The sequence below is a fragment of the Entelurus aequoreus genome, linkage group LG01 (assembly GCF_033978785.1).
Source record: "Entelurus aequoreus isolate RoL-2023_Sb linkage group LG01, RoL_Eaeq_v1.1, whole genome shotgun sequence".
Taxonomy (NCBI): domain Eukaryota; kingdom Metazoa; phylum Chordata; class Actinopteri; order Syngnathiformes; family Syngnathidae; genus Entelurus; species Entelurus aequoreus.
In genome coordinates this window covers 69,660,287-69,673,991 of record NC_084731.1, presented here as the reverse complement: position 1 = coordinate 69,673,991, position 13,705 = coordinate 69,660,287, and the positions used below count along the sequence as shown (strand labels likewise).

Here is a 13,705-nt window from a genome sequence, read left to right as displayed (position 1 = left end):
GATAAACTTTTTTTTTTTGCAAATAATCATTAACTTTAGAATTTGATGCCAGCAACACGTGACAAACAAGTTGGGAAAGGTGGCAATAAATACTGATAAAGTTGAGGAATGCTCATCAAACACTTATTTGGAACATCCCACAGGTGAACAGGCAAATTGGGAACAGGTGGGTGCCATGATTGGGTATAAAAGTAGATTCCATAAAATGCTCAGTCATTCACAAACAAGGATGGGGCGAGGGTCACCACTTTGTCAACAAATGCGTGAGCAAATTGTTGAACAGTTTAAGAAAAACCTTTCTCAACCAGCTATTGCAAGGAATTAAGGGATTTCCCCATCTATGGTCCGTAATATCATCAAAGGGTTCAGAGAATCTGGAGAAATCACTGCACGTAAGCAGCTAAGCCTGTGACCTTCGATCCCTCAGGCTGTACTGCATCAACAAGCAACATCAGTGTGTAAAGGATATCACCACATGGGCTCAGGAACACTTCAGAAACCCACTGTCAGTAACTACAGTTGGTCGCTACATCTGAAAGTGCAAGTTAAAACTCTCCTATGCAAGGCGAAAACCGCTTATCAACAACACCCAGAAACGCCGTCGGCTTCGCTGGGCCTGAGCTCATCTAAGATGGACTGATACAAAGTGGAAAAGTGTTCTGTGGTCTGACGAGTCCACATTTCAATTTGTTTTTGGAAACTGTGGACGTTGTGTCCTCCGGACCAAAGAGGAAAAGAACCATCCGGATTGTTATAGGTGCAAAGTTGAAAAGCCAGCATCTGTGATGGTATGGGGGTGTATTAGTGCCCAGGACATGGGTAACTTACACATCTGTGAAGGCGCCATTAATGCTGAAAGGTACATACAGGTTTTGGAGCAACATATGTTGCCATCCAAGCAACGTTACCATGGACGCCCCTGCTTATTTCAGCAAGACAATGCCAAGCCACGTGTTACATCAACGTGGCTTCATAGTAAAAGAGTGCGGGTACTAGACTGGCCTGCCTGTAGTCCAGACCTGTCTCCCATTGAAAATGTGTAGCGCATTATGAAGCCTAAAATACCACAACGGAGACCCCCGGACTGTTGAACAACTTAAGCTGTACATCAAGCAAGAATGGGAAAGAATTCCACCTGAGAAGCTTAAAAAATGTGTCTCCTCAGTTCCCAAACGTTTACTGAGTGTTGTTAAAAGGAAAGGCCATGTAACACAGTGGTGAACATGCCCTTTCCCAACTACTTTGGCACGTGTTGCAGCCATGAAATTCTAAGTTAATTATTGCAACAACAAAAAAAAAAGGTTGAGTTTGAACAACAAATATCTTGTCTTTGTAGTGCATTCAATTGAATATGGGTTTAAAAGGATTTGCAAATCATTGTGTTCCGTTTATATTTACATCTAACACAATTTCCCAACTCATATGGAAACTGGGTTTGTATTTCAAAGTAAGTAAAGTCACTGCTATTGTGTCCTTGGGCAAGACTTCACCCACGCTGCTCACACAAGGATGCTTCACTCAGCAAGATGCGACCTGGACCTTGTCACTGGTCCCTGATCCCCGATGAGGGTGTTGGGACAAATGTAGAGGCGTGAATCTTTGTTCAAAACCATTCCTGGGGTGACGATTCCATTCGGAATACATTGTGGCAATGTATTATTAGCTTTAATTATTATAATGGACAATTTTCAAAACAGGTTAGAAAAGCACCTTCTGGCTGCATAGAGATGGTCTTTGATTCTTCTTGATTCTATATTTAAAAAAATAATTAGTTTTTTTTCTTTAATCCATCCATCTGATTTTTGAAAACTATGAATCCAGACAAAAATTTGCACTTTGTTCCCTTCCTGTATCAAAAGCCAGCTGCGTACAGACGCACTGCCACACCACAAAGATGAAGTGGACTTACCCAGACCCCATGCGGCTGCAGCGGCCATGCGCGCCATCTTGGCCTGGGTTTCTTCACTCACTAGCGTCCACTCCTCACAGCACTGCTGGTGTAACTGCCCCCTGCAGGAAGACAACACAATGGACTTATGCTGTCTTTAAGTTGAAGTGGACTGGCAATTGTCCTTTTGGTGACACCTAGTGGTCACAATCATTATTTGATGACATAGTAGGTTGAATGATGTGGACACAATTGTTACTGAATACTTTCTAATAGGCTTCTTCTTTGTATGTGTAAGTAATATGCAACTATACTTATTTGATACTAGTTAATATTGACCAATGTGCTGTTTTACACTGCAATACTGTTCAGTCATTATTACGTATGTCTAGCTTGTGTGCTATTATGCGCTTAGCTGTTGTGTAGCTGCTAGACCAACCTTGTGTGCTTAATAGAGGACATTTAGATGTTAATTGGCTGTCAAGCTTTGCACAGGTAAACACACATTATATATATATATGTATATATATATATACACATATATATATACACACATATATATATATATATATATATATATATATATATATATATATATATATATATATATATATATATATATATGAATATATATATATATGAATATATATATATATATATATATATATATATATATATATATATATATATATATATATATATATATATATATATATATATATATATATATATATATATATATATATATATATATATATATATTTGTTCATGTATGAGATCTAGGGCAGCCAATTATGGCCAAAGTAATAATTAAGATTATTGTTATCAATATTGAAATCATGATTACTGATTGTTAGGTAAAGCAGTGTTGGGGTGTGAACGTAATACCATTATGTCATTTGTAATGTCTAATAAAAAGACTATAGATAAATGTTATCCATATATTTATAGACAAATAATAAACATCAGCTTGTCAGCTTTTTGTCATTAAATGATGCCTTTATCTCTATTTTTACATTTTGATAGAGAGAGTTTATATTTTATGTATATCATGTAGATGATGTATCGGGACAGATCCATTATGAGTTTGAGCAGAAATATGTTGTATAGGAATTAACTATATACACATTAATTAATGTGTATATTAATGATATGTTTAATACATCCAAAGTACTGAAATGTATACTATTTGCAGACGACACAAATATATTCTACAGTAGTGATGACTATAATGAGCTCATAAATACAGTAAACACAGAACTAAACATAGTAAAAAAATGGATGGACACAAATAAATTATCTTTGAATATAAATAAAACTAAGATAGTGATGTTTGGAAATCGCAACATAACGTCTGAACAGAAAATAAGTACTGATGGTACCCAAATTGAAATCGTAAATGAGAATACATTTTTGGGAGTAATAATTGATAGTAAACTATCATGGAAACCTCATGTCAGACACATTAAAACAGAAATCTCCAAAAGCCTCTCAATTATAAACAAAGCAAAACTATACCTCAATGAAAATGCAGTCCGTACTCTATACTGCACCTTGGTACTGCCATACCTTACATACTGTGTTGAAGTATGGGGGAATACTTACCACAACAGAATTCATCCTCTGATCATATTACAGAAAAGGGCAGTGCGGATCATTCACAACGTTGGTTATTTAGAACATACTCATAATCTGTTTATGCAATCAAAGTTGCTAAAATTTGATGACCTTGTTAAATATAATACATTAATAATCTTATATAAAGCATTTAACAAATTATTTTCGCCTAATCTACAACGTTTTTTTATAAGACGAGTGCAGGCTCATAACTTGAGAGGCTTTGGATATTTCTTATTGCCGAGAGCTCAAGCCACTCGTAAACGTTTTTGTGTGTCTGTATGCGGAGTAAAACTATGGAACAAACTGGACTTACAACACAAGCAATGCCAAACTATTAATCGATTTAAACTATTATACAAACATGGGGTCTGGTTCAAATATAGAGATGAGGGTCTTTAATTTGACCTGCTGTTGTACTCTGTCTCAAAGTGTTAACATGTGCTCAATGTTTCCTTACCATTATTGCTATGTTGTCTATTACAATTATTGCTATGTTGTCTATTACCATTGTTGGCATTTTGTCTATTACCGTTGTTGGTATATTCACTATTCTTACATTGTTGATACAAATTATTGCTACAGTGTAATAATTATTGTTACCTGTGGTAATGCCACTATGATACAACATCTGTATTATAATCCTTGAACAAAGTAACAGTGAACTCATGTGAATAATCACTGAATGGAGAACTGGGGGTGGGATTAAATAAATTATCTTCTTCCCACTCCCTTTCAGGCAAAACTGGACAATCATGCATTACATACTATACATTACCTTTTGCACTATATTAATTTACATCATTATGTGTTGTCAACTTTGTACTTTTTTATGTCATTGCCTGAAATAAATAAATAAATGAAAAAAATTTATGAAAAATGAAAACTATACACAATAACACATTAACAAACTGATGCGTCACATGAATGATTTTTTAAATGACATGAAAAAACACAATAATGTAAACAAAACCTGGTGTTTACTTTTTGATACCAAAATAAATCACAAAGCATTTTGGCTAATGGAGATGAAGTCTAATAAACAAGCTTTGTTCTTCTCTAGCGCCTCTTAGTGTTTCAGTACAACAGTTTGGCCAACAAAAAATGCCCCGGATTGATACCTCACACATCGAATAAACAATCTTCATTGCCTGTGTTTAATTCGATGAGATGACAAAACATTTTAGCTACTATTGATGTTATTTGAACACTGATACAGTTAGCAGTTAAATAAAGGAGGTGTGAACATCTCAGTAAACAAAGTAAAGACTTTATAAACAAGTTGTGACAACGTTCACGACACATCGCCTGATGCAAAACATCGAATAGTTTTCTCCTTCGCTTTAGTGTGGGGACAAGTGTCTCCAATATTGTCCACACCTGTCTCCATCTAAACACAGCAGTGTGCTCTTAAACGCACGGCAGGAAGCGAGGGAAAATTAGGTTAAACCAAGCGCTTGGCTCCGTTTACTCAGAGGGGAAATCTCCGCAGCAAAGTCTGTGTAGTTGGTCCGCCATGATTATCAAGCCAAACACCGCTAGTGCGCATGCGCCTGACTTCCTGTTGCCGAAAATGCATTAATAAATGACGTTTTTTTGGTCATTAAACGGTATTACTAAACGTCGGGAATTATCGCAAATGATCATTATACCGTTTATTGTTACATCCCTCGTCCATTAACAGGTAAAAAGTCAAAGGCGGTCACGGCATGTTCTTGCCGCAAATGTTGGTCAATTTTTTGGGCATTACGGTAAATGACGAGGGCGGTCGCGGCAAATGCCGCGGTTAAATTTAAGCGCTGTATATACACATGTATATATACACATATACATGTATATATACACATATACATACGCATGTATATATACATGTGTATATACACATGTATATATACATGTGTATGTATATATACATACACATGTATAAATTAACAAGTGTGATATACATGTATATATACACATGTATATATACATGTATATATACACATATACATGTACATATACATACACATATACATACACATTGTCAGGCTTGTCCCTGACAGTTTGGTTATGTTTTAGTTTTTCCTCTGTGTTTGTCTTTATTTCCTGTCAGCGCTTTTATTTTGGTTGTTTCCTGCTTGTCTCCCTGAGCGCTGTTTCCCCTCAGTTGCGGCTGATTGGCACCTGGCCACACCTGGTGTCAATCAGCCAGCTGCTATTTAAACCTGCCTTGCCATCCAGTCTGTGCTGGAGTATTGTCGCTAATACTTGTCGTTGTCATCACTACCTGTCGTTACTACTTGTCCTTGTCGCTGTCGTCGTAGCAGTAAGCTTTATCCTGTAGCTGTTTGCAGCTTGCTGTCATTTTGTTCCTAGTTCCTGTTTGCTGGTTCCTGTTTCCCGTTTTCCAGTTTGGCTGTTCCTGGTTCCTGGGTTGTGTTTTTTCTCTTAATTTTTGGACATTAAATTATGTTTTCCCGCACAAAGCCTGCCTTCTCTGCATCTTGGGGTTCGTCTCCAACACCTCGTGACAGAATACTCCAGTCTAACACGAACCCCACAGAGATTTCGATGGCGGAGAGGCTTGACAGGATTCTGGTGATGATGGCTAAATTGAAGAATAGTTCGGCCTCATTCCAAGCCCTCTCCCACCCACCCCTGTCGTCTGTGGGCCTATCTGGTGACGTCTGGGATCCGTCCCTTGAGGGGGGGGGGTTATGAATAGCTGTGCAGCTGGGGAGGCACAGCTACTTCTCACCCCAGTGGGTCTCCAGCAGACGGCGCCATCCTCTTCGGTGGGCCAGCAGAGGGCGCCACCATCATCTCCGGTGGGACAGCAGAGGGCGCCACCATCATTTCCGGTGGGCCCTCCCATGCCGGCAGACGAGCCGCCTGCTCTTTGGACTCCGCCCACGCCGGCAGACGAGCCGCCTGCTCTTTGGGCTCCGCCCACGCCGGCCGACGAGCTGCCTGCTCTTTGGGCTCCGCCCACGCCGGCAGACGAGCCGCCTGCTCTTTGGGCTTCGCCCACGGCGACGACCTCGTCTTCCTCGTCTCTGGCTTCGCCCACGGCGACGACCTCGTCTTCCTCGTCTCTGGCTTCGCCCATGGCGACGACCTCGTCTTCCTTGTCTCTGGCTCTGCCCACGGCGACGACATCAGCTTCCTCTTCCCTGGCGGGCCGTGCCACGGCGTCGCCAGCTTCCTCGTCACCGGTGGGCTGTCCCATGGCTTTGACGTCGTCTCCAGCATCGTCGCCTACGCGACCTGCAGCTGGCCTGATGCACTGGCGGCCAGTAGGAACCAGCATGCGGACCTCTCGTCGGCCACGGATGTGGTCGTTCAATGGGCGACTGCCTCGCCAATTGCGGCGCCGTTCAACTCGCCGTCGCCACCTGAGTCTTCCCCACTGGTTGCGGGACACTTGGCCTGGCAGCCCACCGCCTTGTCCTCCCTCCACCCTCCCGTGACTTTGGACTGTTTTTTTTGGGGGTGGGGGGGTGGGGGGGGGTTCTTTCTAGAATGTCTGGTATCCGTTATCGGAAGGGGGGCTACTGTCAGGCTTGTCCCTGACAGTTTGGTTATGTTTTAGTTTTCCCTCTGTGTTTGTCTTTATTTCCTGTCAGCGCTTTTATTTTGGTTGTTTCCTGCTTGTCTCCCTGAGCGCTGTATCCCCTCAGCTGCGGCTGATTCGCCACACCTGGTGTCAATCAGCCAGCTGCTATTTAAACCTGCCTTGCCATCCAGTCTGTGCTGGAGTATTGTCACTAATACTTGTCGTTGTCATCACTACCTGTCGTTACTACTTGTCCTTGTCGCTGTCGTCATAGCAGTAAGCTTTATCCTGTAGCTGTTTGCAGCTTGCTGTCTTTTTGTTCTTAGTTCCTGTTTGCTGGTTCCTGTTTCCCGTTTTCCAGTTTGGCTGTCCCTGGTTCCTGGTTTGTGTTTTTTCTCTTAATTTTTGGACATTAAATTATGTTTTCCCGCACAAAACCTGCCTTCTCTGCATCTTGGGGTTTGTCACCAACACCTCGTGACACACATATACTGTACATACACATGTATATATACACACATACATATACATGTATATATACATATATACATGTATATATATACATATACATGTATATACATACATACATACATGTATATATATACACATATACATGTATATACACATATACATGTGTATATATACACATACACGTATATATACACACATACACGTATATATACACACATATGTATATATACATATACATGTATATATACACATATACATGTATATACACATACATGTATATATACACATATACATGTATATACACATACATGTATATATACACATACACATGTGTATATATACACATACACATGTATATATACACATACATATATACACATGTATATATACACATGTTTATGTACACGAATACATGTACAGTATATATACACACAAATATATACATGTATATACACATATGTATACATACATGTGTATATATATATATATATATATATATATACATACACACACACATACATACATATATTTTACATGCAATGAGGTGGCGACTTGTCCAGGGTGTACCCCGCCCTTCGCTCGAATGCAGCTGGGATAGGCTCCAGCACCCCTGCGACCCAGAGAGGGACAAGCGGTATAAAATGGATGGATCGATGTATGTATATATGCATTTACATACATATATAGACATTTACATATATACATATTCATATACTGTATACATAAACATATATAAATGCACTGCCCTCTCCTGGTTCCTACTCATCTCTCTAACAGACAACAAATCAACTGCCTGTTCCCCTCTGTATTTCCCTCTGTGTTCCCCTCTGTGTCCCCGTCGGTGTTCCCCTCGGTGTACCCCTCTGTGTCCCCCTCTATGTCCCCCTCTGTGTTCCCCATACTGTGTCAAATAAAAGGTAATAACCATGGTGACCTCGCTTCTCATCTGTTTCACCGTTAAAGCTGGAGAGTTTGCATGACTATGCAGCAACTATAGAAATGTTTATTGGACCTGAATATTTGCTGATTGGGTTCTGGGAGAAACATTGATTCAAATGTTCAAAACAAACAAACGATAAAAGCATGAGAAGTTATTTCCATAATAGCATTTTACACAATAATGGATTCAAGATGACTTTTGTGCTGGCAAACACTTGATTGTATTCCTCTCAACTACTGCAGCATCGTATCTTCCTGACAGAGCAGAGTTTGCACCTGCAGAGCGACACATGAAGAACGCTCAGTGTTGTCCTTCAGGAGATCAAACCCAGCCATCTTCTCAAGCAGGAAGTCTGCTGGCGCCAGCTTGCAAGTCAAATCTTCAAACCAGAGAAAAGCCTAAGGCGGGCTTGGAAGTGAAGTGAAGCCATTCCCCATCTGCCTGGCTCAAGAGCATGCGAGCAGAGGAGTACAAAGTACACGTGCCTATAGGGTCCTGGAAGGAAGCACTGACAAATCTTCTTCAATCTAAATGTTAGAGCCCCGTTCTGAACTTACAAAAACAAACAATAATGGGACACAACTACCGTAAATTACAGACTATAAGCCTCCACTTTTTTCCAACGCTTTGAAGGCTACGGCTTATTAAACGGTGCAGCTAATTTACGGACTTTTCATCGAAGACGGTCATAATGCAAATATTTTCATCAAACACATGCAAAAACACTGAAAAAGTGTTTTGTTGTTTGTGCTAAGGCGCCATTTTTTGCACGAGTTTGCTCACTGCGGGTGCTGCGGTGTTCTTTTGTTTAGTGCTTTCAACTGGAAGTAGAAGTGTCGTTTACTCTTCCACAGCATTTTTACTCGTGTTTTCATCACTCCAAGCAAGGTTTGTAAGTTTTATAATATAACAAAAACAATTGCTACTTACTAAACCGTCCCATGTGTGATGTCTGTTAGAGTGTGTTCATGCATATTTGAACGTGCTATCGTACAGGTGCCGTTCCATCTATAACGTTTCTACTCATATGGATACTTAATTTATCACTCCAAGTAACCTTTGTGAGCTTTACAATATAACTAAAACAATTCCTACTTACTAAACCGTCCCATGTGTAATGTCTGTTAGAGTGTGTTCATGCATATATGTACGTTTATCGTACAGGTGCCGTTCCATCTAGAACGTTTCTACTCGTATGGATACTTAATTTATCACTCCAAGTAATCTTTGTGAGTTTTACAATATAACTAAAACAATTCTTACTTACTTTTAAAGCGTCCCATGTGTGATCTCTGCAGGAGTGTTTTCATGCATACTTGTTCATGTTATTGGAATGTAATCACGATAGCGTCGTTAGCATTAGCTAATATGCTAAGAGGTTTACGAGTGTCTGTGTTAGTATTAATAACTTACAATGGCATTATTTTTGTATTGTTTCACTTTCACAAATTCCTCGGTAAATTCACCAACATGTCACCGTGGAGTTATTGAGTCTGTTTAGCTGATTGGAACTGCATAGGAGTGTTATTGTTTGTGCTATGGCGCCACCTTTTGGACAAGTTTGCTCACTGCAGGTGCAGCTGGGCGAATGTCTACAAGTGTTTCCTGCTGTTTAAAGCTTTGAACCGGAAGTACATGTGCCGTTCAGTTCCCTAATTGTCCATAGCATTTCTACTCGTATGGATTCTTCATTTATCACTCCAATTAACATTTGTAAGTTTTACAATAGAACTAAAACAATTCCTACTTACTTTAGCATCCCATGTGTGACGTCTGTGGGAGTGTTTTCGTGCATATGTCTGATCGTCATGTAATCAAGCTAGTGTCAGTAGCGTTAGCTAATGTGCTAACAGGTTTACAAGTGTCCGTGTTAGTATTATTAACTTAAAATGACATTCTTTTTGTATTGTTTCACTTTCACAAATTCCTCTGTAAATTCACCAAAACGTCACCGTGGAGTTATTGAGTCTGTTTAGCTGATTGGAGAGGTAGCTTGCGCAGCTAGTGGGCCCATAACCCTGACTTCTGTTTTGTTTGATCAGCTGTTTTACTGCCGTGTTACAGACACCGTTTGGAAACAATGAAGGTAAATAAATATTCTGTGTAAATAACTTATTTCACAAGGTATACATAATCGAGTCACCTCTTATTATTCCAGACTTAAAATGAAAGACTTGGGCTCCAATATGAAAATGCTACATTGCGGTTATAGTGATAGGATTTTTTATGAGGAAGTTTCCATTATTTCCAAATGGTAACAATTATGTTGAAATGCAATACAAATTGGAGGCTCAGGAGTAAAGTTCCATCACAACATGTATTTACAACGTGAGACAGCAAGGACTCCAGTCCTTCTGGACGTTACGGCTGGTTTCTTTTTCCAGTAATATCCTGATTACTGTCGCTGGTTTCCTCTCACTGCAGGTTTTTCCTCGCCTACGTCAAAGCTGGAACAACTTGTGTTGTCCTTTGACGCTATGAGAAGTCTAACTCTGTCCTATTATTTTTGATCAAACCCGTATCGAAGCTCTTTGACAGGAGTGTTGGATGTGTTCTCTCCTTTGACCCCCTCAAGCCTTGCGTAATGGTGGGACCAGCATTAGAACACAACTTGGGCAAAATGGTGGTGTTGAAAAACAAACATTTAGCGGAGTGACAGGGTTGACAAAAAGAGACGGGACAGTTACGTAAGTAGACGGCCATCTGCTCGCCGTCACGACTTCTCAAGACTAGCGAGAAGCAGCCTCCACATCTGACATTTCTGTAACCCTTCATTCTTTCCGGATTAAATTACTTTGCTCAATTGGGAAGAAACTATTTTTTTTATTTTCATCTTGTAACCCCCCCCCCCCGAAATGTCTTTTGTCAGTACAGTCTGGAAAAGGCAAGGCATAAAATGTATTTATTATCCAATACTGAAATCGGACATTAGTCAGAAAAAAAATAAGTATGCGATGATATTGGCCTCTGTGTAAAAAGTGTGATATCATGTCCGATACAAGTTAACAACAAAATGTCCTCCATTGTTTCAGTTTTACTTAAGTCAGTGTTTTTCAACCTTTTTTGCAGAGGCACTCCACCAGCAGAAATCCTTAAAAAACGAAACTCAGTTGACAGTAAAAAGTTGTTGTTGCAATTGTTGGATATGACTTTAAACCATAACCAAGCATGCATCAATATAGCTCTTGTCTCAAAGTAGGTGTACTGTCACCACCTGTCACATCACACCCTGACTTATTTTGACTTTTTTGCTGTTTTCCTGTGTGTCGTGTTTTAGTTCTTGTCTTGCGCTCCAAAAAGAGCAAAAACATTTTTAAAAATGACAAATATATAACAACTTTATATCTATGAATAGGTCTGAAACTGTCGAAGAATTTAAAATTTTGAAAGTATGAAAAAAAATGATATATGACTTACTAACCACACTTTTTTTGAGCGTGACCATTTTTGGGCTAAGAAGGGATAATGTGAGTTTTTCGAAGAAAAAAAACTGTCATAGTTCCAACAATAATAATGCATCAAAATCAGTTTAGTTATGAATTATTGACCAATTAATGGCTGTAATTATCTCATCTAAAGTATTCCACTTTGTAACTACTTTTTGGAAATTATGAATATTTTGTGTTTTTCCCATCATAAAACATGTTTGTTCTTTACAAAAAGAGCATAAAACCTAAAAAAACAAAAGAATACCCACATAAAAAACATTATATCTATGGATAGGTCTGAAGCTGTTTTTAGAAGGTTGAAAGTTTAAAGAAATAATAATATATGACTTACTTATAAAACCTAGTTTTGAATGAAGTGGACTCAAGGCTTCAGCAGAAAACATTGACAAAGTTCATTTTCTGCAGCTCCTCCTCTATATTTCATCTGATGGCTTTAAGATGCTACCCAGACACATTAGACTTATGGAGGATTCTACATTTGGAAGTGCGATGATCCTCTCCATAGAGCGTCAAAACGTCACAACTTTACCGTAGAGCAGGGGTGGCAAATGCAAAGGAAACTAGTTAGCCTGTAAAAAAAACAAAATCTATATATGTTACGGTTTGAAAAATGGCCACTCAGTCGCCAGAATTTGACCATCAATTTTACAAAGGTTTTTTACACCAAATGACTGCAAATTGTGTTATTACGTTAACATTCTGGCAACTGAGCTGCCAGTTTTTATCGCTAAAATCTACGGCCATTTTTTACACTGCGTTAGTATACATTGAAAAGCTGTTCTATGTTTTCAGAGCAGACATGCCATCAATGATTGTGCAGCTTGAAAGAAATCACTACCCAAATATGTTTCACATTTGGACTAAGTCAAATGACCATCTCTGATTTAGAGGCTATGCTGAAAGCTGTACACCTACTACTCTTAGAATAACAATATTACCATTCTCCCAGGGCCTCCAAGCAGCGCATCCTGCCCAGGATGAGCTCTGGGTCCTCCTTGTTCAAGTCGATCTTCTTGTCGTACGCCACCAGGGCGTCTTCCCACTCGTGGAGCTTCTCGTACCAGGTGGCTTGGATTTCCTGGCCAGAGGATGAAATGTTTCACTCTTCCATCCATTAGTTGGTGCCATTGAACGGGTAAAACGATAAAACACACCTTTTTTTCGGCAAAACATTTGAACATTCATTTTCTAATGTTAAGGGAATATTTTCCCACAGGTGTCAAATTCAAGGGCCATATTTGGCCCCTACATCATTATAGATGGGTCTGCAAAAGCCTGGAAATATTATGTGTCAATAAAGTACTTTTTTTCTTCCTAAATGTATTTGTTCATTCTGTTTAGACAGAAAAACCATACTTGTACTGCATGCAATTGCATTTATTTTTAACTTTTGTATTATCTAATAATGTATCAAATATATCTTATACAATAATGTATTTACATGTGTATGCACTCAGGTCTGGAAGTACTTGTGCATGAATGTGCGTCCCGTAAGTGATGTCTGTAGCAGTGTTTTCATGCATATTTGTACGTGCTATCGTAATGTAATCAAGCTAGCGTCGTTAGCATCAGCTAATATGCTAACACATTTACGAGTGTCTGTGTTAGTATTATTAACTGTGGAGGGGGGTGTGGCCTGCGGACCTGCAGCGAAGCAGGGTGTGCCAGGACCGGCTTCGAGATCAGCGACAGGTGCGTAGATGACCCACCTGGGCCTGTTTATCTAATCAACTGTCGCTCTGTTAAAAGGCAGCAGCCGGGAGGAGAGAGTGGTTGGAGCTGGAGCGAGAGCGCAAGCGAGA

General features: G+C 39.6%; 1 protein-coding gene across 1 annotated transcript in view; it reads right to left on the bottom strand.

Moving 5' to 3' along the window:
* LOC133656329 (serine/threonine-protein kinase mTOR-like) overlaps nt 1-13,705 on the bottom strand; it is a 274,420-nt gene that overhangs the window by 137,442 nt on the left and 123,273 nt on the right. Inside the window, exons 12-13 of the mRNA XM_062057364.1 lie at nt 12,842-12,981; nt 1,910-2,010 (exon numbers count right to left, since the gene is read on the bottom strand). Of these exons, the coding sequence (XP_061913348.1) occupies nt 1,910-2,010; nt 12,842-12,981 (241 nt within the window). The remainder of the gene's footprint in view (nt 1-1,909; nt 2,011-12,841; nt 12,982-13,705) is intronic.